The 27,589-nt window shown below is 36.9% G+C and overlaps 1 protein-coding gene across 2 annotated transcripts in view; it reads left to right on the forward strand.

Annotated features, from left to right (window-relative positions):
• The window catches only part of npr1b (natriuretic peptide receptor 1b), a 40,834-nt gene extending 13,348 nt beyond the window's left edge, over positions 1-27,486 (forward strand). For both annotated transcript variants that reach the window (XM_060870376.1, XM_060870377.1), the window contains exons 5-22: positions 1,084-1,219; positions 6,999-7,093; positions 10,343-10,478; positions 10,711-10,795; positions 10,929-11,049; positions 11,162-11,236; positions 11,350-11,427; positions 11,801-11,905; positions 15,027-15,098; positions 15,210-15,369; positions 16,801-16,956; positions 21,167-21,335; positions 21,583-21,729; positions 22,124-22,247; positions 22,503-22,571; positions 22,839-23,013; positions 24,319-24,417; positions 26,105-27,486. In XM_060870376.1, coding sequence (XP_060726359.1) covers positions 1,084-1,219; positions 6,999-7,093; positions 10,343-10,478; positions 10,711-10,795; positions 10,929-11,049; positions 11,162-11,236; positions 11,350-11,427; positions 11,801-11,905; positions 15,027-15,098; positions 15,210-15,369; positions 16,801-16,956; positions 21,167-21,335; positions 21,583-21,729; positions 22,124-22,247; positions 22,503-22,571; positions 22,839-23,013; positions 24,319-24,417; positions 26,105-26,253 — 2,151 coding nt within the window. In that variant the 3' untranslated portion in view covers positions 26,254-27,486. The remainder of the gene's footprint in view (positions 1-1,083; positions 1,220-6,998; positions 7,094-10,342; positions 10,479-10,710; positions 10,796-10,928; positions 11,050-11,161; positions 11,237-11,349; positions 11,428-11,800; positions 11,906-15,026; positions 15,099-15,209; positions 15,370-16,800; positions 16,957-21,166; positions 21,336-21,582; positions 21,730-22,123; positions 22,248-22,502; positions 22,572-22,838; positions 23,014-24,318; positions 24,418-26,104) is intronic.
• The last annotated feature ends 103 nt before the right edge of the window (positions 27,487-27,589 follow it).

The following is a 27,589-nucleotide window of genomic DNA, read 5'->3' on the forward strand; positions in this document are numbered from 1 at the left end:
GCTGAACACCATGACAGCTTCCCCAATTTACAAAATGAAAAATGAGCGAACTGAAGAAAGTTAAATCAAATGAACATTTGGTGTGACTACACTTTGGCTTAAATTAGTATTACTTCTTACACTTGCACAAAGTCAGGTATTTTGTAGGATCAGAGTCAGTGTATGTTTAACCAGTTATACCAAGCAGGTGCTTCCATATGTAGGTTGAAACACAGTCATTAACTGAAACAGAAGCCGCTGTGAAGGAAGCTTAATCCTGGCTTAGGAACAGCCAAACTCTGCTAATAAATTAAGCTTGTGGAAGACAGGTTCATGTCACAGGACATACACCTTGGCAACACTGTGCACATCAACCAGACACAAGGTAGTTATAATGCATCAGCAAGGTCTCTCCCAGGCAAAGATTTCAAGGCAGACTGGGCTTTCAAGATGTGCTGTTCAAGCTATTTTTAGAAGTACAAAGAAACGGGCAGTATTAAGGATCATGTTTACTTCCCCCCAACATCGTAAGATGTCCATCAGTGCCATCAGCAAAGAACTGGCAGAAACTACTGCAACTAGGTACTGTATGTCCACCTACTCTCCAGAGAAGTCTGGCCATAAGTTGTCTTCATGGGAAAACTGCAACCATATTTCTGATATGAAAGCAAAATTAAGCGACTATGCTCAAAAACATAGGAACTGGAATGCATAAAAATGGCAGCAGACTCTCTGGATTAGTGCATCAAAATTTTAAATATTTAGCTGTAATAGGATGCAGGCTGTTTACAGAAGGGCTGGAGAGTGCTACAATTTGTCTGTAGGCAATAATAAAGCCTGGTGGAGGTTCTTTGCAAGTTTGGGGCTGCATTTATACAAATGGAGTTGAGGATCAAGGATATGCCTGATTAGTTGCACCAAATATTGACTTTATTAAGAAAGCATTCTTACTTTACAGCATTTAGTCACACCTGCAAACACTTTTGCACAGTTCTGTAACTATGTATCTTTAGTACATATCTTTATGATATAATGAGAACAATGCCTATTTAATATTTTTTACATTTGATTTGAGATGACATTGAACTATAATTTTTTTTGTAGATGAACATAATACCTGGAGGCTTCTATGATGGTCTAATGCTGTATGCTCATGCACTGAATGAGAGTTTAGCAGAGAGTCAAGGCCAACTGTCAAGAGAAAGCATCACCAAAAGAATGTGGAACCGAACATACTATGGTAAGCCACTCCATGATAACTGTAGGATTCCTGTTGAAATCTGTTCACTCACAAAATTCACTGGGTCAGTTTTAACATTAGTCAACAATTAGCTTAGATTTGATAGTGTTTGTGAAGTGTTTATTTCTCATTTTCAGATGTAAAAAAAAGGCTAAGTAGTAGAAAGCATAAATAAATAATAGTAATATGTTGTGGTATTCTTTGGAATTAAACAGCCTTCTGATCTGTGTTAAATTTAGTATCACTTATTTTGTTATTCTGAATGTATAATTATGGTTTTCAGGTTTATGCATTTTTATACAAATGATCTTACTTATTTTTTGGTTTCCTCAAGTAGTATTTAAAAATTCAAGCATCAGTGATCATATTATGAATTACATAATTCTAATCTGTGTAACCACTGTGATATGGTTAGACGCAATATTGGTTTGAATCTATGGCATTATCATCTTTTTGTTCACCCATCTAAACACATCTCTAGAGCAAATTACATGACATAAATGAGACCTGTCAAGCATCAAAGCTATTTTGCTTTTCTCTTCCCCTCTTTGTGGCTGTCTTACATCTCTCATTGTCAAGGTGCTTATTTTAGCTTATTTTGAGACTATAAAAGGCCACTTGCCTACCATATATCTTTTAGATTCTTTCTGAATGGCTTTCTTCATTTTTGTTCTGTATAAAATCTACAAATCGATCTATATATTTAGTGTGTTTCCATAAATTGTTTCTTTGACTTGAAAGGCATAGCAGAGAGTAGAAAATATAACATGTATAGCTTAGTTCTGAATCTTTTGAAGTGTCTCCTTGAAACATTGCTTTCTGTCTGCTTCCCTACTTATCCCTATCAATGCATGTTTCTATCTCTGTCTTAGTCTTCCTTACATGAATCGCTTTGTCAGGATCTGCTCTCATTTTTTTCATTCGATGATGACTTCCTTGTTGTGTCTTTGTGAATCTTAGCCATTATGTACTTGATAAAAAGAGAGGTGTACTTGATGGTTGACTGAAGTCAGAACTTAACCACAGTAACACTACATACCACAGTGCTACCATTCCTTTTGATTCCTTTTGTGTCATTCCTTTTGATTCCTGTCACAATGACACTACAACTGACACATATGTAGGTATATTATACTAAATTATGCTCTATAATTTAACATTTTAATTTCCCCATCATATCTTTTAAAAGTCAAGTCAAACTTATTTATAAGCTTATTTGTCTTGAGATTAAAAATAAAATATACACTGCTCAAAAGATTAAAGGAGCATGTCAGAATCATCACAGAATAACACCAAATCAATTCAACTTCAGGGATATCAATCAAGTGATTTTAAATTAGTTTACCTGCCTTGAAAGAGACAACAGGTGCACTTGAGAGGCATCAGCAAGACAAAAATGGAATGGTTTTGCAGTTGGTGGCCAAAGAGAATTGCTCTCTCCATATTCTTTCTGACTGATTTTTGTCATTGTCACTACTTATAGCATGAGGAAGTACCTACAACCCAATCAGGTTGCACAGTAATCCAGCTCTTCGAGGATGTCACATCCAAATATTGTTTTGCAAGGAGGTTTGGTGTGTCTCCCAGCATAGTTTCAGCAGGAGCATAGGACAGGGCTGTGGAAAATAACAGCCTAGCACTGTCTGCCCCTTCATGCATGTTGAAACAGGAGCACTGACCTACAAAATGACCTGGTGCATGGCTAGCCCAGACTCATGTGGCAGTGGCATTTAATTGCCCTCCTATTCCTAAGACCTGAATTCAACTGAGACGTTATGTATTGGAGCTGCCAAGTAACACAGTTTATTTAGGAGCTCACTGATGCCCTGATCCAGGTCTGGAAGGTGATCCACCAGGGCCCCATTTGCTATCTCATAAGGAGCATGAAATTCATAAGAAGCATGAAAGTTGGATAAGCAAGTAATTTCAATTTTGATCTTTGTTGTGATTTTGAATGCAGCCCTCAATGGGTTGATGATTTTGTTTTCCATTGACCATTGCCACATCAGTTTCTTCTCAATAAATTACATAATGTAATTATATAAGATATTTTCTTAACCAAGAGCTAGCTTCTGGTACTGTTTTACTAGTTGCACTATAGTTATTAATGAAAATTCCTCAAAATTTCACATATTGCAAGTATTTCACATATTGCCTAATATCCAGTATTAACAGATATTCTTACTAAACTGTAGTGAAATCTTATGTCTAACAGTTGTTTGTATTGTTATCAATTGCATGAGAGCCACCTTTTATACACTTCATTCTTCTTATAAAAAACCACAATAATACAACAGAGATAAAGAATGGATACAACACCTTTATCTTTCCTTTCATCTTTTTTCTTGTTGCAAAATCCAAGCCAAGTAATTTAGGTACAAGTAATCAGATGCATATATCACCATCAGATCTGTATTTTCTTTCTGATAGTTATGCTTTCTATTCAGACATGTTTAATAAAACACAGAGGGGAAATTACATCTTCTGATGTTACATACAGCAAAGATGAAATAGATAGCTTTATTGTTGGTTATTGTTTCTATTTCTCATTTGTGCTGTAAACGAGGCTCAATAATTCACCAGATAACCATGCAAGTCACAACACACAACAGCCGAGCTCTGTATGTTTGCCAGATTTAGAGCAAAATAAAGGCCATAATTTCATATTGTACTAATACCAAATGCTAAATGTAAACAATCATTTGGTTTAAACAGATAAATGAATTGTATATATACTTTTCTAGTAGTAGAAATAACCAGCTTGCTGAGAGAAGCTTGCTGTGGCTAATATTAAATACATTATTACGATGGTCTGTTTTAAATGCAGTAAAATATTTTGTAGGAGACTCTGAAACAGAGAGACATTGCTTATCCTGAGGACTGAATCTTTTTCATTCTTTTAAAGGATAAACATATGAATTTAATTAAAGGGAGTGATAAGTGTAGCAGTCACCTTCAGTCACACTAAATTAACAAAACATTGCCATTTATTGTTTTAATTCAATAACTAGAAAACAGATATTTGCATTATATTAGACATAGATTCTGTGTTTTATTTTATGTTTGATTCTGTGTTCTATTAATTATTGCCAAAATAGTTTTTAATTTATTGTTTTTTTTCATTCTCTTTTGCTTTTTATATTACCTCCTATTACTTTAAAACCATTGTAAGCAGGCATATTCTAAGCCTGATTTTTTTGGCCTTTAGGGAAAATGCTTGTGTTTAAAGAAGGGTGCAGGTTGAAAAATCAAGTCTGTTTATTTTCATTTTAAGAAACATGTAGCACCATTTAGAGACATGAACTACATGCAAATGCTTTTTTCAATGTGACATTGTGTATTACATCAAACTGTGGAGGTTCCTAGACCCCACTTTGAGAACTACTACGTATGTGAACCAAAACAACATATTTTTTATTATTTTTATAAGGAATTACTGAATTAATGCTGAAGTACACTGTTGGACACCAGACCACTGAGAATCTAAAACATGTAACATAATTCAATCAACATTGATTTGGACATTTTGAAGTGATTACGTGTGTGAATAACAAACAAACACTAACGAATGAGATATGCTTCATAAAGACTGCAAAAAACTGCAAAAAAGCCAAGTGAGTGGCCATGCACTGGATAAGCATTATACAGTCCATGATTTAACTGTAAGATGTATGTTATGATGTTTTTTGTATCACTATTAATTATGTCCAGAATTACTAATATGATTTATGGATATAAATAAATGTGTGTGTATGTGTGCTGTCATGTATCAATGTTTCTTCTGTCAGTTGTAGACACTGAAACAGTTGTCGATCTTTAAAAGTATCCACTAACATGTGTCTATGATATTTGCATTCTGAAGGATGACTAAGCAAGTTTTTACTGGAAAAGGTTACAAATGAAAAGAAAAGCTTCCCACCTTAGGTAGCAGCAGCACCTCTTTTCCGTATCAAGTGCTATTTCTGTCATTCAGGTGTAATTTTTTGATTTCTGCCTTTATCTATACTGTATTTCATAGAAAAACATTATTTCTAGGGTGAACTTTAGTGCAGGATGTTTTTCAAACACAAAATACTCACATCTCATAAGCTACAAATCATAAATCTGCACTAAAATACAATTGAGGGAAAAAGTTTGCCTTTCCCAAGATATCTGAATGAAAAGAGAACTTCTGTTTATTTTCAATTAATTAGGTATTCCAATATGGTTATGAAAGAAAGGTGACTGTAGCCTGCAACTATGCTGCAATCCAAAATATAAGGCAAAATTAACCGAAAGGATCAAGAAGAATACAATAACTTGAAATGTACAGAAAATATACAAAATCAGTTTGGCAGATTCAATGGGGTTTGGAGGTCATTATATAGGCAACTGGTGAAACATGCAATATTTATCACAATGAGATAAATACAGGCAAATTACTCTGTAATCTTTATTATTTTTGTGTGCAAATCTTTTACACTCAGTTGTAGATCTGTACTGTATACTATTGTTTATATGATCAGCAGACAGGTAGATCTGGTTAATTCTTTTTGGTACATTAAAGTAATTATTAGACAATATTATCATTTAATAATCTTAATATTGTTAAATAATATGGAACATGATATCCACATTATGGTATATTTGTGACAGTGCAGGTGGAAACTGGATACAGCGCACCCCTCCCTTTCCCCACCCCTGGGTTTAGACATGACAGCACCAGTGGATTTATCACAATTTTAGCACAGGCATTAACCAGCAGATTATGCAACAACACAGCCCCATGTTAACAAAATGTGTCCCCCTTCAACGATTATCCCTTTGTTATTTTACTCAACATTCATTTCATACTGTGCTACATGCAATGTTCACCAATTACCAGAGGAGAATATGTTAGAGTGTGAGGATATTTGTGCATAGTACCCCAAATAAAAATATCTTAATCCACATCTCCTCTAACTTGTTCAAGTGTTTTATGTCACTTTTTGGTCTTGCCCTTCTTTCTGTCATTCATTTTTTTTCCCTTTCCTCTATGGCTTTGACATTTCCAAGTCGATAATGGTTAAGCTCCTCATATCTGTTTAAATGTCAGTACTGGCTTCCCCTGAGCATCTGTCTTCTGCCAAGTGATACAACTTAACAGTGCCAAGGCCAATCGAGCAAGAAATGAGAAGTCTGCCCCATGGCTTCTTCATATGGCCTAGTATTTCACGTACAGCATGCACAGACTGCACAGGGAGGGCACTTTGTTATATTTAATAACTTTGGTGTATGCACAAACACACATGTGCAGTGGACTAACTTAAAAACAAAACAAAACGTGTAATCCTAAGATGTTTTTTAATAATTGAAAAATTGATTCCTATGCACTAAACTGAGAAAGCTCATTAATGAAGAGAAATATTTGGTCTCAGGTGTCTTACTTGATAAATGCAACGTATGAAATAATGAATTTATTTCTGTAAAATCTAGCTATCTAAATGATTTAGTTAGCTGTCAGTAGACATGTCTGTTCCTAAAACATTAGATTTATTTGCACATTAGATGCTTAGTGGTCCAGAGCCATGGAACATAATTTATGATTTTGCAAATTGTGTACCATCAATAAACTCAAATATAGAATGTGATTTTAATATATTTCAATAAAGCAATGCAAGCCATTACAGAGCTTGTTTTTGGCTTTACTCTGAGGCAAATTAAAATCAAAGTCAGCTTAAAGCCAGTTCAGTTGTAAGCTGTGTAAATACAGTCTAGGTGTTATACGTCCTTATATGTCCTTGCACTCTGGTGTCTGCAGGTGTGACAGGACTGGTGCAGATCGACGATAAAGGAGACAGAGAGACTGACTTTGCTTTATGGGACATGACTGATACCAACTCCAGCATTTTTGAGGTAGGGACCACCCCCCACCCCCTGACCCAACTTTATGGTGTGTGTGTGTGTGTGTGTGTGTGTGAGTGAGAGAGAGCATGAGTTCTACAAGATCCTACAAGTACTGTATATTTATTGAATACTTCACACTTCACACTGGTGGATCGTAAACAGGTTGTAAGTACTTCTTCAAAATGCCAAAAGAAGAAAATTGAGAGTAGGCAATTTATCAAAAACTGCATTTAAACTCAAACAGGTTGGTCATTAGCTGATCAAAGTTTAAGACCATAGCCTTTAAAAGCTAAAATCTATTAAAAATATGTATTTAATGTCATTGTCCTTCAGACAGTCACACTGTCATGATGATGGCAAATGCAAAAAGGCTTTCTGTTTTTTAATGTGGCAGGATTGATGAGCTGCACAAGCATTGGCTCTCTCAACCATTGCTGCCATTGCTGCCGAGGTTGGACGCAGTAAGACTTATGCTGTAAGACAGCACTACTGATGCTAACTGCAGCCCAATAACCGTAAGATATCTTCAGCATTTTCGAAGAGCTTAAAGAACAAAAAACATCCTTGAAATCCACGTCTCCTCCCACACCACAAACTTGCCCGTTTGGAATTTGCATTGAAAGATGGAAGAGAGTTATATAGTTGGACAAGAAAAAATTAAACCTGGATGGTCCTAATGGCTTTCAATGATACTAGCATGACAAGGAGATACCACAGGATATGTTTGGAAGGGGCTCCATCATGATTTGGGGTGCTTTTTCCTTCAATGGAAAAATGGAGCTCAGGATGTGCAGGGGCGTCAAACGGTGGCTGGCTATGTGGACATGCTGCAGCAGGCATCCCTCTTAACCAAGGGCCCTTGTCTTTGTGGCAATGACTGGGTCTTTCAACAGGACAACGATGCAATTCACAACACCTGTCTGAAGAAGGACTTCTTTCAGGACAATAACATTGCACTTCTGGACCACCCTGCATGATCCCCTGATTTAATCTCCTTGAGAATGTTTGGGGATGGATGGCAAATGGAAGTTTGCAAAAACGGATGTACATTCCAGACTGTGGATTCCCTTTGTGAAGCCATCTTCACCACATGGAGCAACGTTCCCAACAGCATCCTGGAAACAGTTGCATCAAGCATGCCAAAACTAGTGTATTGGTGTAACAAGAACGGTGGGGCTACTCACTACTGAGTCATTTTTTGACACATTTAGTTCTGATGAATAGCCTGTTTGAGTTTAAATGCAGTTTTCAAAAAATTTAATAAATTGCTTCTCTTTCTTCTTTTGACATTTTGAAGCAGTTCTTACAACCTGGTCGTACAACCCCAGGTCTTAAGATTTTGTTCAGGATTGTATAAATCAGATATATATACACTATGTATATATATATATATATATATATTCTTTCATATTATTAAATTATAACAGGTATGCTCAAATTTCATTCTGATGGATATATTATTTAAAACACTGAAACTAAAAATCAGTTATTTGATGGTGACATTGTGTTTTTGTTAGGAAATATTTTTTAGGAAAAATAAAAAACTTAAGAATCTTGCTTGGGTAAGTATATCAACCTCTACGCATTAATATTTGGCCGAGACACCTTTTGTTGCAATAACTGCTTTAAGTCTTTTGGGAAACATATATACTAGCTTTGCACACAGTGATGAAGGGATTTTGGCCAATTCTTTTTATCAGATTTTCCCCCAGGTTGTTCACATTGGATGGGTTAAATCTGTGTCCTGCAATTTTCAAATACTGTCTCAGATCCTCAGTAGAACTGATATCAGGAGTTTTACTGGGCCACTTTAGGACATTTATCTTTTTGTTTGTAAGCTACTTTAGTGTTCCTTTGGCCTTGTGCTTTGGACCTTTGTCCTGCTGAAAGTTTTCTAGCAGACTGAAGCAGGTTCTTGTATAGGTTGTAGCATTTCTCTATATTTTGCTTCATCCATTCTTTATTCAATTCTAACAAGATCCCGGTCCCTGCTGATGAGAAGCATTACCACAGCATGATGCTGCCACCACCTACAGTACTTCATTGTAGAGATGGTGTGTCTTGAGGCATAAGAATTGGGAGGTTTGCACTACGCATAGCACTTTGAGTTATGTACAAAAAGCTCTATCTTGGTCTTTATCTTTGAGTAACAGCTACATTTTTGCCACCCTCCCATACTGGCCAGAATTATGCAGTGCTCTTGATATGATTTACCATTTTTCAGCTTGTAGATGCTAAACTTTGTAACTCCTTCAAGTAATCGTGGGACTCTGTGTGGCTTCTCTGACAAGTCTCCTTTTTGTTCAAATGTTAAGTTTTGAGGGACAGCCTTTTGTTGGCAGTGACTGGCTGGTGTGGTTGACCTTCCACTTGCTAATTATTGATTCAACTGTGCTGACTGGGATATCCATACATTTGGATATTAATTTGTACCCTTTTCTTATTCTATAATTTTTTATTATTTTATCTCTAACATCTGTGGAATGCTATTTGGTCTTCGTTTTACTTTAAATGAATAGCCTGACCAGTGATCCATTAACAGTGGGTTATTTATCCAGAAATTGTGATTGCATATTTAATTTTTCAAAGGATGCCAATGGTAAAGTAATTGTGTTATTGTTAAGGTAAGTATGTTCATCTGTTTATGGCAGCTTCCATAGCACAGGGGTTGAATTCTTATGCAAGCAAGATCAAGATCAACAAGCAAGATTTTTATTTTTCCTAAAAATATTTCCCAACAAAAACATATCTTCCAATAATTGATTTTGAGTTTCAGTGTTTTCAAATAAAATACCCATCAGAATTTATTGTCATTGCACAGGGTATAAACAAATTTAAGTGATTAAGCAGACCATGTGATCCGCTGTGGCGACCCCAAACAGGGAACAGCTGAAAGAAGAGTTATAATTGTTAACAATTGTGTTTGGGATATCTAGATGTTGAGCAAAAAGTTTTTAAGATTATAATTCTGTAGAATATGTAACCAAGCAATTAAGAAAAATGAACTATTTTCTTTTAAATGTATTCTAGTTGAATTGCTAGTACCTAGCTTTATGGGCCTTTTGTGAAATTAAGTACTATAATATGTAAGTGAAGTAAATTCATATAGCTAAAATAATTTCATATAAAAAGATGTTTAAAAGATTAGTACTTTTTCTAAATGCATTTATGATGTATATAAGCTTGGTATGGCTCAATTGGTGGTAGCATGTCTTCTGCTCTCTATTTATTATTTAATTCCTTTTGGTTCTTGTCTAGATTGTTGCTGTATATAATGGTACAAGGAAACAGATGGAGACACTACCTGGTATGGCCTTCCACTGGCCAGGAGGCAGTGTTCCCCCTGACATGCCTTTCTGTGGTTTCAAGAATGATAAGCCTGTTTGCATTGCACGTGAGTAATGTACTTTTCCCAGCTATATGCAGCATTTACTGATGGTGATGGTGATGAGTCTTTTCATTACATTGTCAGAATTCATTAATTTTCCTCCTCAGTGTACATCATTATCACAGATTTGTGCTTAGCTAACATATCTTTTACATTCTTTAGAGTTCAATTTAATTTAATAATTTAATTTAATATTAATTTATTAAGGAAAGTTTTTGTCACACATTTGTTTTTTCAGGAACCATCTCAATGCACCACATGGTGTCAATTTGCGTGTTCTTCATCCTTGTCATCATCTTTACTGTTACTGTCTTTATATATAGGTAAGTCAATGTGGGATTAGGTGAGGGATATTAGCTCTGTACAGGCCCTGTTAGTTTTTTTAATTTAGCTCAAAATGTATACTTTTATGGATTTCATACTGTTTCTTTACCAGTTTCTCTCTGTCTCATATAGGAAGCTGAAATTGGAGAAGGAGTTGGCTGCTCAACTCTGGCGGATCTTCTGGGAGGATTTGCACATGAGTAATCTGGAGAAGGTGCTGCACAGTGCAGGCAGCAAACTGACCCTCTCCCTTGTGAGTGATTAGAGGTTTTTTATTAAACCACTTGTAAGGTTGTAAGTTTGTCTGTAAGGTTCTCTCTTTCTTGCTTTCTCCTGCCCCCCCACCCCCCCACCCCACCTCAAAGCGAGGCTCAAACTATGGCTCTCTGCCGACTGCTGATGGCAACTTCCAGATGTTTGCTAAGACTGCCTACTTTAAGGTATATACTCAGACACCCACACATATAAACTCTTTTTGAATATTGTTTCAGTACTCTGCTGGGGTTAAAGTTCACTCCACTGCTCATCCTCAACATGTTTGTTACATTTCCAGGGAAACATTGTGGCGATCAAATTTATCAACCGCAAACGCATCGAACTCACCAGAAAGGTGCTGTTTGAACTGAAGCATGTGAGTGGAAAAGGAGACGTTTCAATGATGAGTAGTCTCTTAGAGAAAAAGGTTCCTCAGTGGTTCTTTTTGATAAGTCAGTGTTTCTACATGGGTTAGACTTCTCTAAATGAGAAGTTCTCAGGTTTACATAGAAACCTTAAGTGTCAAACCGAGTGCTAAAGTGTTATAATTGTGTTATATCTTGTAGGTGCATTTTATAAAAAATAAGTAAAGAAACAAACAACAAAAAGCAACAGCAATAATAATAATAATAATAATAATAATAATAATAATAATAATAATAATAATAATAAACTTTTTTGAAAGTTTCTTTAATTCTGTCTCTTTAATTCTTTATTCTTTATTCTTTTTCTTTAATGTTGTTCTTCAGATGCGGGATGTGCAGAATGATCATATAACTCGCTTTATTGGGGCATGCATTGATCCTCCCAACATCTGCATAGTTACAGAGTACTGTTTGCGAGGCAGTCTGCAGGTACAGGCTTGTGGTGCATGTTCTACAGTAACTTCTCCCAGATAAAAGTAATCAGACCACAGTTTAAGATTATGGGGTTTTTAGTCAAGTATGACTAAATTTTGTATTTATGTTTTCTTTTTTTTTTTTGCCATTCTCCAGTTGAAGAATTAGCCCATATAAATTTTGCCAGTAAAACTCCCAGAGTGCTTACATATAAAGGAACTCTGAAGCAGATAGAAGAAAAAAAATGCTTTAGTTACAGTATATCACAGATGCAACTAGTTATGTCACCCAGTATCTCTGCATATATCAATTCATCACTGGGCACCACATTTGCACATACATTCAAGTCAAGTCAAGAAGCTTTTATTGTCATTTCAACCATATATACAGTGAAATGAGACAGCGTTTCTCCAGGACCATGGTGCTACATAGAACAAAGACAGAGCTAAGGACTTAAGTTAGTCCTAGCCACATAAATGTGCAACCTGGTGCAAACAGTGCAATACAAAAGACAAGGCAAGACAAAACAAGCAATACAAGACATTACACAAAAGCAGAGCTGACCAGTGTACATTCACACCTAGGAACTATATATACATACATGTGTGTGTATGTATGTATATACTTACATACATACACACACATAATGCATACATAATGCATACAATTATACATTGTAGTGACTCGTGCTAAAAGGGGGTTTATTAGGGAAAACTGGAAACAAAAAACACAGAAACAAGGAAACAGGAACACTGAAACACAAACACCAGTACTCAGCAAAAAACAGATGCAAAACAATCGGTATAAATAGGGATAATGATCAAAACAAAACACATGCACATGGCACAGATAAAAAAAGCCTGCCAGAATGTCCCCCAAGTGTCCAGGCAGGAAATAGTCCAAGACATTCCTAGCAAACAGGGTGTAGCTAGGGGAAATTCAATCCACGTTTCCATGTTGGGACATGGCTCTGTGCTCGACCTGAAATTAGACGTCTTGCAAAGAGAGGAACCTTCATGTTACCCAAGTGTTGAAGTCCTTGGCGCATGCCATTCACTACAGTGGGACATGATCGGAGACCAAGGTGGAGTATCAGTGTTCCTCTATGGCTCACTTTATTAAAAGTGTTTATCGTTCCACAGTGGCGTAGTTCTTCTTGGCAGGGGTTAGTTTCCACAACATGTACAGGACCATGTCCTCCTCCCATTCGAAGTCCTGGGACAGGACATCCCCTAATCCGGTGTCCGAGGAGTTGGTATGGACGACGAAGGGGAGGTCAACGTCGGAGTTCCTCAGGACTGGGCAGTTGACAATGGCTTTAAGGTGGCAGAAGGCCTGTTCTGTGGCATTGGTCCACTGCACCTGATCCGGTTGGCCCTTATTAGTTAGATCTGAAAGGGGAAGGCTACAGATGAGGAAGTTTGGTACAAAACGTTGATAGTACCCAGCCAAGCTTAAGAAAGCACATACATTTTTGTTTTGATTGTGGGACGGGGTACTTCCACTTTTTTCTCCTGAGGATTAAGGAGGCCATGTTCGATGCAGCACCCCAGGTACTGTGCTTTGGTCAGCCCCAGGTGGCATTTGCAAGGGTTAGACTTAAGTCCTGCTTTCTAGAGGGCACCCAGGACCTCCCCCAGGTGGAACAGGTGGTCTGAACAGGTGGAGGAAATTATTACATCATCCATGTACACTGCCAAATTGTTGATTGGGGCATAGGATGATTTCCATCAGGAGCTGGAGGGTGGCGAGCAGCGGCCCATGCAGGCCGAACAGGAGAACTTGGTTCTGACAGTGCTTCCTGGCATTGCTGAAGTCATTCTTGAGCCAGTGACACCTACCAATATCCTTTCCTTAGATCTAGGGTCGAGATCTACCGAGCCCATCCGAGACTCTCCAAGAGGTCATCCACTCTGGGAAGGTGGTAGCTGTCTGACACCTGGTTGAGCTGTCTGACACTTGGTTGAGGAACCCATCAGGCTTGGGTACTTTGACTATGAGGCTGGACTATGGGCTGGTGGACTCTTCAATGATGCGGTCTTGCAGCATTTCGGCCATTTTGTCCTCTGTAGCTCGATGTTGGGCTTCCGGGACCATGTAAGGCTGTTGTTATGCCACCGTCCCAGGAAGGGTTTTGATCTTGCGCTGGGAAACGTGGGTGCGACCTGCCACAGTTGAGAAGATGTCTGCAAACTGGTCCACTAGTTCCGTGAGGTCTTTGTGTTGACTCGCCGAGAGATCAACTCCCCTCTGCATCAAGATGGTGTCATTTTTGTCCAAAAGTGTAATTTTTAAAAAAGTTCTTACCTTACATTAGCTATAGGCTAATATGGCAAAATGGCAATATTACATCAAATATTTATCATAGAGTCATTAAAAAAAAATGGGGTGGGTGTTTTTGTTACTTTAGAACTATAGAACAATATGTCATTATTGTGTCACATATCTGTCATAGCGACATTTTAAAGGGGAGGGTTGTGCTATTTTAGCTATAGAACACAAATGTCATTATTGTGTCAGACGTCTGTCTTACAATATGAAGGTTGTTTTAAAAGGGGAAGGCTTAACATCAACTATAGAAAGAAATGTCCTTATTTTGTCATGTTAAAGCATTTTAATAGAGACAGGGATAAGGGGTTACTTATAATAAATACATAAACAAAAGTAGAATTAATAAGTGATGTGTCTGTTATACTGTTAGAAAGGTGTTCCTTATGTAGAGTCACTATGTATCTCAGAAATAGAGAACACATGCCATAAGCTGTTATTATTATTACTGGACATCAATAGTTATGAAAGCTAATAATGTCACATATTACATTTTTTGTCACATATTACATTTACAGAATTTTGATATAGTTACATTGATTTCATGATTCCGAAAATCAAGCCAATTTTAAAGCATAAATAAAACATAGTCCTCATAGTCTATTCCATAGTCCTCTATAGTGCTCAGTAATTTACAGAATCTCTATTGAATTGACTATAAAATACATGTTCTCCCTGAATGAACAGGATGCTTTATACCGTTCCATTAGTGAAGAGCTCAAACCTGATTCATTTTTCCAGGATATCTGCTGAAGTTAATAGCCTCTATTTACACAATCATCCTTGCAATATGTTTGTTTGTGTTTAGGACATTCTGGAGAACGAAAGCATTACACTCGACTGGATGTTTAAATACTCTCTGATCAATGACATTGTAAAGGTACATTCATGTTTAAAAATAAATAAATAAATAAATAAATAGATGTAGTGAAGATGGGCACTTCATTCTCCTTCTGTAGGGCTCAGCAAGCTTCCCTTTTTTTCTTTATAGGGAATGGCCTTCCTTCATAACAGTGTGATTGTATCCCATGGTAATTTGAAGTCCTCCAACTGTGTGGTGGATAACCGTTTTGTGCTGAAAATTACTGATTATGGGCTATCAAGCTTTAGGACAGAATCCAACAGCGAGGATGCTCACTGCTACTATGCACGTAAGTGAGAAGAATTTCATTCATTCATTCATTCATCTTCTACCGCTTATCCGAACTACCTCGGGTCACGGGGAGCCTGTGCCTATCTCAGGCGTCAAGGCAGGATACACCCTGGACGGAGTGCCAACCCATCACAGGGCACACACACACACTCTCATTCACTCACGCAATCACACACTACGGACAATTTTCCAGAGATGCCAATCAACGTACCATGCATGTCTTTGGACCGGGGGAGGAAACCCCAGAGGCACGGGGAGAACATGCAAACTCCACACACACGAGGCGGGAATCGAACCCCCAACCCTGGAGGTGTGAGGCGAACGTGCTAACCACTAAGCCACCCTGCCCCCCCTCCCATAGAATTCTAGGTTTAAATTTAAATTTTATTGTGGCAATTGTATATAGAGTTTGGCTATCATAAAAATCTTTAATTGTGTTGTCCATTTTAACTTCACACTAATGTTGATGTAGAGAGGAGTCAATTCTTTGCCCAACAGGGGGTGCATAGACCAGCAGCTAAACCATCGTTATACACACAGAAACCCAAAAGTGTAAAATAATATATTTGTTTATACTGATTAAAAATACCTAATATATCAATATCAGTATTATCAGTTGCCTACTGGTAGAGTGAGAGACAAGACTGGTGTTGCCTGGCTTGCAGTTAAGGAATATTCCTTTTTGCCTTATTAATTTATTAATTGGGGGGGCACGGTGGCTTAGTGGTTAGCACGTTCGCCTCACACCTCCAGGGTTGGGGGTTCGATTCCCACCTCCTCCTTGTATGTGTGGAGTTTGCATGTTCTCCCCGTGCCTCGGGGGTTTTCTCCGGGTACTCCGGTTTCCTCCCCCGGTCCAAAGACATGCATGGTAGGTTGATTGGCATCTCTGGAAAAATTGTCCGTAGTGTGTGATTGCGTGAGTGAATGAGTGTGTGTGCCCTGTGATGGGTTGGCCCAGGGTGTATCCTGCCTTGATGCCCGATGATGCCTGAGATAGGCACAGGCTCCCCGTGACCCGAGGTAATAAGCGGTAGAAAATGAATGAATGAATGAATTTATTAATTGATGGAGATTGTTGTTAATTCATTTGTATCTCTCATATTATTCATATGAATTGGGCAAAATTAAGTAAGGAATAAAACATAACAGCAAATGCTGTAATAAAAACAATTAATGTTGGGGTGATCTAATAAGTAATTATTTGATTTGATCATTATTTCAAACAATGATAATTTTTCTTTGTTAAATAATAGCATTTTTAAAATCAATTTATTTAAGTGGATTATGGGGAGCATCTGCCGTACAACTCCCTGAAAATTAGCTGTTATTGTATTATACAGTGCACTGGTATGTATTTCATATCATATCAATTGTGGGAAATTTTAACAGCAGCAGTATGATCTGTTTGTGTCCATTATTGGTGTAGGAAAGTTGTGGATGGCTCCGGAACTGTTAAGGATGGGCAGCCCTCCTGCAGGTGGCACACAGAAAGGAGATGTCTACAGCTTTGGCATCATCCTGCAGGAGGTGGCACTGCGCAAAGGCATCTTCTACATAGAGGAAGAGACACTCAGTCCTAAAGGTAAGTCAAACCATCCACATAGACCCTAAATCCTAAGTTTTAACCATATATAGTGGAATCCAAAAGTCTGAATTGTTTAAAAATGGAAATAAATGTCTCAGGTTATGTATTTAACCTGGTTCCGTGAGAAGGGAACGAGACACTGTATCATGACTTGACACTATGGGGAATGCCCAAGCAATACTGGTGTCTGAAGCATGTGTGTACACACACCAATTTTATTGGATGAAAATGGGGTCAGGTGACATAGGGGCACACATCAGCAAGACCAATAAATGGCATCTACATGACATATCCACAGATTTTATTTGTCTTAAGGAAGATGTCAGGCATATCCGACATGTGGCAAATGATGCAGCATCTTGTTTCCTTTTGAGGGAACTGTACATACATAAACTGAGATGTTCTCTTTTGAGGGAACTTCAACACTGTGGCAATGTCAATACCAATGCCACCAAACAAGGGAAATACCTGTTCCACAGGGCCATTTGAATTGGCATAGGGTGCAGGCGGACCCAGATCAGCCCCACAGGACTTGAACATAGGTTTTAAGGGAACCTTCAGAATTTAGCCTGGTATGGGGGCCAGAATAGCTTGACCAAAGCAGGAGCCAAGCATTAGGAGGCTACAAAAAGGCCCTGTACTTTTTAGGGAGGTTACAATCAATATGAAAGCCATTTTCAGGATCAGAAACTTCTCAGAGACTGATGGCAAGGGCTCAGAGCGGGATTGTAATAACATCTCCAGGACCACAGAGAGCTCTGTGAGTCCCGAGGGTAAGAGAGAGAAAAAGAGTCAGAGGGACTAAGAGACTTGAGTGTGCCCCTACATGGAGGCACCATGGATAGGCTTATGGCTAGTGTAAAAATCTGCTACATACACCTTGAAGTTGGTTAACCCCATGGAGAGGTGCTCCTGAAGGAACTCAAGCAGTTACACTATGAGCCACTCCCTGGGTCAAAGTCACCCGCAGAATCGAACCTGAAAAACGTCCTGTGTTTGAATCACAATGTAATGTATGCATCCTCTTGATCTATCATGACAAACCAGTTCTCTGATATGATTTGTGACACATTGAGTTTGAGCATCAGCATTTTGAACCTATGCATCCTCAAAATATGGCAGACCTAAAATTGGATACAGCCCTTTTGTCCTTCTTGGAATGTATCAGCTGTAAAAGCCTGACTCTCTCTTAGAGGAATAAACATATTCTATAGCCCTTTGTTTAAGAAAGAGAGAAGTTTCTGCTGCAGAATTGGGATTTGTTTGGTGCGCGTCAGTGTGAAAAAACCTCTGAAATGATTGTGATGATTGTGCCTGCTGAGTCTCTTGATATGACAGGAATGGCTTGCATTAGATTGAGCCATAGATGGCTCTCTGTGACAACCATGGCAGCCATAGAACGGTCAACAGTACCAGCCGTCTGCTTGGTAGAACGGAGGGCTACAGTATGTCTATGGCCTGGTGGAGTTCCAACACTGCATCAGGGTCCAATCCCTTGCCCTTATCCAGTTCCCTCAGCAGGTACAGCCTGGTAGGTCTGCAAACTTGCAATGGTGTGCAGAGATGCACTGACTTGAGAAGTAGCATTGCATAGGATAGTGGGCATAGTGGGTTCTATCCATGATGCCACTGATGAGAGAGAGATGGCTCACAAGTGAACCACCCCGGTGGTGCCCCATACTCAGGCTTGTTCAGGCCCACAACTGCTAAGTAAATAGACGCAGCTGGGGTGGGAGTGTTGATGAGCAGAGTATAGGTTCTTCCATATAAATTTAATGACCATGTGACTACCTCAATCAGCTTCTCATATGAAACAAGCCTCAGCCTCAACCCACAATTTGTTGGTGTATATAGGAGCGTTCAAGCAACTTATAAGTCAGCATAATTTCTATGTTCATTATAGATTTAACTTTAGTCCCTTTTTACTGCAGCCATCAAATGTTCAATGATGGAGACTTAAGTGCAAAACCAACCGCTGCAACAGCAGTTCAAAGCTGCAAAGTGGCAACGGATTTCCAGGGTGTACACGTAAAGCCGCAGCAGTAAGCACTATCAAGTATCAAAAACCCCAACCAGAAGTTGGGGTTTATGTAATACCCCTATAATAATAATAATAATAACTTACCTCTAATGTAAGTTAGAGCATCAATAGAACATCAGAGAGAGAGAGAGAGAGAGAGAGAAATATGTGTACAGTATATTTCTAAAATGTCAAAAAACCTTAGCGAATAAGTATCTTTTGGACCGACTGTTTTGAACATGTCTTTTTCTGCCAATTGCAATTATCACACTTTCTAACACTAGGGGGTGCAAATACAAAATACCTTTTTGATTATTGGCTCGAACACAACAAAAGCATACTTGTCTTTCCTCAGATCACATTTCATTGCAATTGATGGTGGGTCACATTTTGACTGGGCAGTTACAGTAAGATTCAGTCAAGATTAAGAGTTCTATCAGCTAGTAATCCACAGTACAAAAGGAACAGTTGACTCCATCTTGACCTCAGATTAAAGACTTTATTCCTTTCTCTTAGATCTTCTGTGTCTCATACTGTATGTCTCTGTCTCTACTGTCAATGACATTTGAATAGGCTCTGGATGTTCACTAATTGTAAACAACTGCTTCCTTTCTATAAAGGGAGGTCATGATTTACTCAGAAATGCAAGTACAGCATTAAAATATATTAGCCTCCTATATACTCCTTCATCACTATCCTACCATCTAATGATAGAGAGGGAGGATGTCAGTTTATTTCCTTTCTGCAATACATTAGTTGTACATAACAGTACAGATTGTGCAAAAATTAATTATAATTTAATATTTGCTTAATCTTTGTGATATGACATTGTTACTCTGATGTAGCATCTAAGCAATGTGACTAAATGTAAAATATGTAATCAAATTACTAAATGAAACATATATAAAGATATTTAGCACTGAAGAATTATTATAATGGTTTATTATAATTATTATAATTGTTGAATGTTTATTGTTTATGTTTTTTGTAATGCCAGGTAATGTTTTGAGGTTTTCAGTTTTTGGAAATTTAAAAAAAATTTCTTTAAGAAAGTTTTAAAAAAGATTGGTCAGGTGTTGCAATATGAACCCTCCATCTCTATATGTTGTTTTTAAATTTCTATCACATTTTTAGCACAGTATATCCTGACATTCATCTTTTGTAATTTATTTCTGTCTTAAGGTAGATCCTGGGGAAAATTACATTACAAACTCACATATTCATTCATACAAGGGGCAATTTGAATAGCCATTACACGTACTGGCATGTTTTATGAGGAAACTCAAGCTGTGAAAGGGGGACCTGGGATGTTATGTTCAACAGTAAATGTTCAACTAAAATATTATTATGTTTATGTATTTTATTTGGCTATTGTGGTAATTTTGCAGTCTACTATTGTGCTTTAATGAGAAACACAGGGTTTAAGATCATCTGGGAGATGACATTATATGATAAAGGGTTTCAGAAAATATCTTGTTTCTAAAAATGTCATCGTGAAACTGAAAGGTCAAGATCCCTGTTACTGAAAGTAAACAGAGTATTAGGTTTAGTTGGCTGTGCTAAATCTGGCTTTTGGCTTTTTGCCCTACCTGAGTTTGCCACTCTACTCATGCTATCAGGCTCAAAATTTATTGTTGTAACGTACAACAAATTCACACTAAGACTCTGATATCCACATTTATGTATATATTTATTACCAGACATTAAATCATGTGTAAGGTGCTATTACAGAGGGAGCAAAGGAGCACAAATAATGAGTGTTTGAAGCCATTGTTTCTGCATGAGCTCCTTATTATTCGCACATGAATTTGTTGTACCAAATTCCTCCATGAGGCTGAAAGCAACAATATATCTAATATCTAATCTAATATAACACCACTAAAAAATTGTGAGGACACAGAGAGCTGAATTTCAGTCTTTTAATAAAAAATCTAACAGTAACAATTCAGGCTGTGAACACAGCATGAAAAAGTTTGGTTTAAAGGATAGAAAATGGAATGAAAAATAATATTTAAAAAACTTGATTAATAAACACAATGTCAAGTCCTGGATTAAATTAAGTGTGAAAGCATAGCAAAATATTCTCAAAGGGTTACTCTAACTCCACAAATTTTTCTTTCTTTCCCTCTCTCTCTCTCTCTTTCTCTCTCTCGCTCACTCTCACTCTCTCTGTATGTATGTATACAGAAATAGTGGATCGTGTGGCTCTGGGTGAATGGCCATACCTGAGGCCAGCTATTAACACACAGGTGCACAGTGAGGAGTTGGGGCTCCTGATGCAGCGTTGCTGGGCAGAGGAGCCTGCAGAGAGGCCAGAGTTCAGCTACATTAAAGTATTTCTGCACAAACAGAACAGGTGCTGATCTCATTTGTATATAGACACACTATTCATTTCACCAACCTAAGCTCAGAATCATCTTTCAACCTCCAAATAACACTTTGTGGTCTACTCATTTGTTGCCGTTCCAATGCCATATGTTATTGTTCTATATTTTCTCACCTGAAAGAATTTTAGAATGCTTTAGTGTTCTTATTCACATGATAAAATTATTTGAAGTTATTCAAACTTGACCATCTTCACTGTTGTTTCTTCTTTGTCTCAGGGAACACAGCAGAGATATCCTGGATAACCTCCTGTCTCGGATGGAGCAGTACGCTAATAATCTGGAGGAGCTGGTGGAGGAGAGAACGCAGGCTTACCTGGAAGAGAAACGCAAGGCAGAAGCCCTACTCTACCAGATACTGCCCCAGTTAGTCATCACCACAGATATCATATATAAACATAGCACAACCTGATTTTGCCTTTTTATCATTGACTAGACATATACATGTGTTAATAATATTGCTTTACAACTTATTGACCTAACATGGTTAAATTGCATCAAATATTTAGTGTGCTCTGTTAAATATGCTGAAATGCTAAAATACCACCAGTTTAAAACTCCCTGCCCTTTGTCTTGGAAATGCATTACACTAAATATTTATTCTCATGGCTGTCATTTATTAAAAGAGCTGTAGACAATAAATGACAATTTAACCTTTGCACATAATGTGTATATATGTGTGGGTGTGATGTTTCATATGCTGTGGTACAAACATGTGTGTTTGATGATCCTTATGTATAAAATCTCATTTTGTTTCAAGCTCAGTAGCAGAGCAGCTGAAGAAAGGGGAGACTGTACAGGCTGAGGCTTTCGACTCAGTCACCATCTACTTCAGTGATATTGTGGGTTTTACTACCCTGTCTGCTGAAAGCACACCACTGCAGGTATACAACGCACACTGAAGTTGCATTCATCCCTATGTCATATGTATATTGTTTCATTCCCACAATAGTACTGTAAGTATTTATCTCTTTTTTAGTTTTTTTTTGTAGTTTTATTATTCGTCTTTATAGATCCACAATAGAGGTGAATATGAGAATGACTAATCATAATGTATAAGATTTGGAATAATATATAGTCTATGTTATGCCACTTGTATTCTATCCACTGTTATGAATGTATTATCATGATTTTTATAGGTGGTGAATCTCTTAAATGATCTCTACACTTGTTTTGATGCTATCATTGACAACTTTGATGTTTACAAGGTATTTATCACACAACATTCTTTTGTCTTCAATCAGACTTTTTACCAACATAATGTTTAAATTGATATGTATTTCTTTTTCTTTTTTTTTTATTACATTAAGTGTAGTGCAGCATTCTAGGTTTTGCATCAGTTTGTGATAAAATGATGTTTTAAGTAGCTTGGACAAATAGATGTTTTTTTTTTTCCTGAGGAGTGCTGCTGTCTAATTTGGATATGCGGCACCCACCATTCTTGACACCAAACATATATTTTGGTTGTCCTGTAGGTGGAGACAATTGGTGATGCCTACATGGTTGTTTCTGGTCTGCCGGTGCGTAATGGAAAAATGCATGCATGTGAGATTGCTCGCATGTCCCTTGCTCTGCTTGAGGCTGTCAAAACATTTAAGATTCATCATCGACCAGACCAGCAGCTAAAACTGCGCATCGGGATCCACAGTGGTGAGAATAATCCAAGTTCTTGTGCATGCTGAAAATTTACTAATTAATAGTTTAGATGTACAGTATTGTACATCAAATTCTTTCAAGGTCTCTTTAAATAATCCAGGACAGACTCAGTGAATTTGAGATCAGTGCTCTGTGAGGGCCAAACTATCTCTTTCAGGACTCGTTGTTTGTCTCTATGCTGAAGATAGTTCTTAATGATATTATCTATGTTACCATTAATCCTGAAAATCACCAACTCCATTTGTAGAAATTCAGTCCCACACTTGCAAGAAACGTCCACCATGCTTTACTGTTGCCTTAAGAATTATTGTACCGCTTTCGAGCCTATTGATGAACAAGTCCAGAGCACCTGCAGCCATTTTACTAGACCCTAGTTGCTATGTGTTTGTGGATAGTTTACATTTACATTTACGGCATTTGGCAGACACCCTTATCCAGAGCGTACACGCTTGTACAGTGCTTTTACATCTCTATCAATGAATATATTAACATTGATTCACTAGATTACAAACAGGATAATATTGAACTAAAACTCTGTTCAGGTTTTTTTTGTTTTGTTTTGTTTTGTTTTTTGTTTTTTGTTTTTGATTATTGTTTTTTAAATATTCACATACAACAAATCTTCCAATGTCAAAAGGCAGTTAGCATGATGTGTCTTTCATCTGCTGCATTACGTTTCCTTGGCTGACGACTGTGTCTACGGTCCTCAGCACTGGCCGTTTCTTTGTACTTTGTACTTTGTACAAAATAGCTGAAACAGCACATCTTGAAACCACAGTATGCTTTGAAATCTTTGCCTGGGAGAGACCTTGCTGATGCAGTATAACTATCTTGTGTCTGATTGATGGGCTCAATCTTGCCATTGTGTATGACCCTTGACATGAACCTGTCTTCCACAGCCTCATCTTAGTAGCAAAGTTTGGCTGTTCTTCACCCAGGTTTAAGCTTCCTAACACAGCGGTTTCTGTTTCAGTTAATGATTGTGTTTCAACCTACATATGAAATTGATGATCATTAGCACCTGCTTGTTATAACTGGTTAATCATACACTGACTCTGATCTTACACAATCCCTTTGCATTGTTCAGAGTGTGTAAATGTAAAAATGTATGCTGGTTTGAAGCCAAAGTGTCATAAAATGTAGTCACCAAATATTGATTTAATTTAGATTTGTTAAAGATTTTGGTTAACAGAACAGTTTTGTTAATATCAACACCAGTATTGATCTGCTGTCCATAGAAGAAACCCCACACTGCCTATTTAATATTCATGTGCATGTCTGTGTGAATGTGGATTTCAGGCCCTGTATGTGCTGGTGTAGTAGGGCTAAAGATGCCACGATTTTGTTTATTTGGAGACACAGTGAATACATCATCACGCATGGAGTCCAACGGCGAGCGTAAGTTGATATACTGTGAGATTCCAAATCTCCATATAAAATGGTCCATGGATTTTGTTCAAGTAGAAATAAATTTAGTTTTTGGATTTTGTTCTTTAAGAAATAAACATTTTTTGGAAATATATGTACTTATAACTGACTTTTATGATTTATTATGAATTATGATTTTATTTGGTGTGAAATAAAATGAACTCCTCTCTCTGTTTTAAGAGAAAATGTAGAGGATGATTAACACTCCTATAGGTTAAGTGGTAATTTGATGGCAGTTAAATAATTTCCTGAAATACATAATCATAATAATTACATTTTGTAAATAAATTATGTAAACCATGCAGAAATATTTGTATTTGTCTTTTTTATGCATTCTGTTTGCAGACCTATTTTAACACATGGACAGCTGGTGAATACTTTTATTTAAATACAAATGCAGACTTCCTATTTTTCCCTAAATGCATATGAAAGTTAAACAGAATCACCTTTCTGGTATAGTCCCTCTTTGATGGCCAACAGATGTGTTTTTTCCTCCCCAATTATTTTCTCCCCATACTGGTAATTTGACAATTCCCACCCACTAGCAAGCTCTCGAATACATACTATACTTACCAATACATGCTTCCTTTAAGACACATGAAGCCAGGCAAAAAGTTCTACTTTTGCTGTTTCACAGACTCATATGAAAGCAACATCTACACCTTTACACATATGAGCTCACAGACGCCTACATTTATCATTGAGATTGATGGGGGTCAATCAAATATGTCAGCCTCTAGTGGCCAAAAAAAAGGTCCATAATCCTAATGATATGGTCAGTCTGAATTTGTATTTGTCTAAATAATTATTCATTAGCTGCACAAGTATCTGTGTAAAAGAAAGTATGCTGTACTGTATATGTTAGTATTACTAAACCTCAATGATGAATGCCATTAAACTTGAATTTAAACATTTCTGAACATTTATAGTTTTTAAAATATCTAGACATCATGAACATTACATTTTAATTAGAATTTCACTCAGAACATGCATCAGTATTTCTTTATAATTTAGTAAGGATATACAGTACTGTGCAAAAGTTTTAGGCATGTGTGAAAAAATGCTGTAAACAAAGAATGCTTTCAGAAATACAAATAATGAGTGTTTATTTCTGTCAATTTACAAAATGCAAAGTGAGCAAACAAAAGGAAAATCTAAATCAAATCATTATTTGGTGTTACTACCTTTTGCCTTCAAATTAGCATGAAGTGATGGCATGGCCCCCACAGAGCCCTGATCTCAACATCATCGAGTGTGTCTGGGATTACATGAAGAGACAGAAGGATGTGAGAAAGCCAACATCCACAGAAGATCTGTGGTTAGTTCTCCAAGATGTTTGGAACAACCTACCAGCCAAGTTCCTTCAAAAACTGTGTACAAGTGTACCTAGAAGAATTGCTGCTGTTTTGAACTCAAAGGGTGGTCACACCAAATATTCATTTGATTTAGATTTCTCTTTTGTTCATTCACTGCATTTTGTTCATTTATGGAAGTAAATGTTTAACACTTCCATTTTTGAAAGCATTCTTTGTTTACAGCATTTTTCACACCTGCCTAAAACTTTTACACAGTACTGTATATTCAAATGTTATTTTATTGTAGTAATATATTGTATTTATATGTACTATATATTGGAGTAATTACATATTTTTGGCAGCACTGAAGATCCACGTCTCATCGGCCACACATGATGTGCTGCAGGAATTTAACTGCTTCCACCTGGAGCTGAGAGGAGATGTCGAAATGAAGGGCAAAGGCAAGATGAGAACCTACTGGCTGCTCAGAGAGACAAAGAGCAGTGAATGAATAGAGTCAGGTGCTAAGCAGGACCTAGATGGTACACTTAAATCCCTGTTGTCAGGACCTCCACCATCCTTTTGTACAGTCCTTCACCTGTATTCCAGTATACAGCACTGTTGGAGATGAACTCTTTTCTAATAATAGAAAAAGTTTCAGATATTTTGTACACTGTGTTCACCATTTACTGATATCTTGCATTCATAAATATACTTAATAGATCCTCAGTGGACATGTAATCCCATTAAACACATCCAGAAGTACATATGTATGTACTAATCTCAATGTTCAGCACTGTTTAAGATGTCCTTTTGAGTTTATTGATATTACTGTGACTTACAGAATTAAAGCCTCTTCAGTTTTGTTGGGATTTTATCATTTAACATTGTATTGTAAAAATAATGATCAGTTATACTATGTAATTTATATCACATTAATAGGTATTTTCTTAAAGAATTTTCAGTTGTTGTTATCAGTGTTAGAGAATACCTAATCATGGCATCCGTCTATCTATTGCATTTATATCATTTGTCAGTGCATACACAATGTATAGTCACACAGTGAGCAAAAAGAACATTTGTTTTTCAAGATGCAAACTGTTAATCACAGCTCAGTTCTTTGGTGAAAATTGTTAGTAAATGTTTAGATATATTTACATCTGAAGTACCTAAAACAATCTTACAATGTTTTAGTATGAAAAGTATCATTTATTTGATAAAAGAAAAAGGAAATGCTGAGCAGTATATCTTTTAAATATTGATGTTTTAGAGTAGAAACTGTTGTAGATAATAAAAAAGAAATCACAACATTGGTATCACAACATCTTCCATATGGAATTTGGCACACTCAAATTATAATACTGGACCATCAGTTTACTGCATTAGCTAGATTTCAGTGACTTTAAAAGGCATTGACAATGTTATGTAATTTAAATTTCCCCATTCAGATGTAAGTGAAATTGGACCATAAAATACAGAAGTTTTTTCGCCTCAATTTCTAAGTATTTATTTTTCTAGTATATTAGGGTGGCCTTAGTAAGAAGTTTGTGGAGGTTTTGCCAAGATATTCAGGGTATTTTTGTAATAATCATCCTTTGTTGATTTATAATCAACTCCCTATAAGTTACTGAACATTATATAAAATTGTACTAATTACACTATATTTTATTTTATTTTATTGCTGGCTACATGCTAGTGCACTTGATTTCATGCAAGTGTTTTTCAATTTTGTGTATCCACTAATCATTAAGTAAATTGAAACTTAATATGTTGTACTAATATAGATTTATTAAAATGTTAAAAACAAACATTAAATATGTTTATAATTAAACAAAACAAAAATGTTT

The sequence above is a fragment of the Tachysurus vachellii genome, chromosome 5 (genome assembly GCF_030014155.1).
Source record: "Tachysurus vachellii isolate PV-2020 chromosome 5, HZAU_Pvac_v1, whole genome shotgun sequence".
NCBI lineage: Eukaryota > Metazoa > Chordata > Actinopteri > Siluriformes > Bagridae > Tachysurus > Tachysurus vachellii.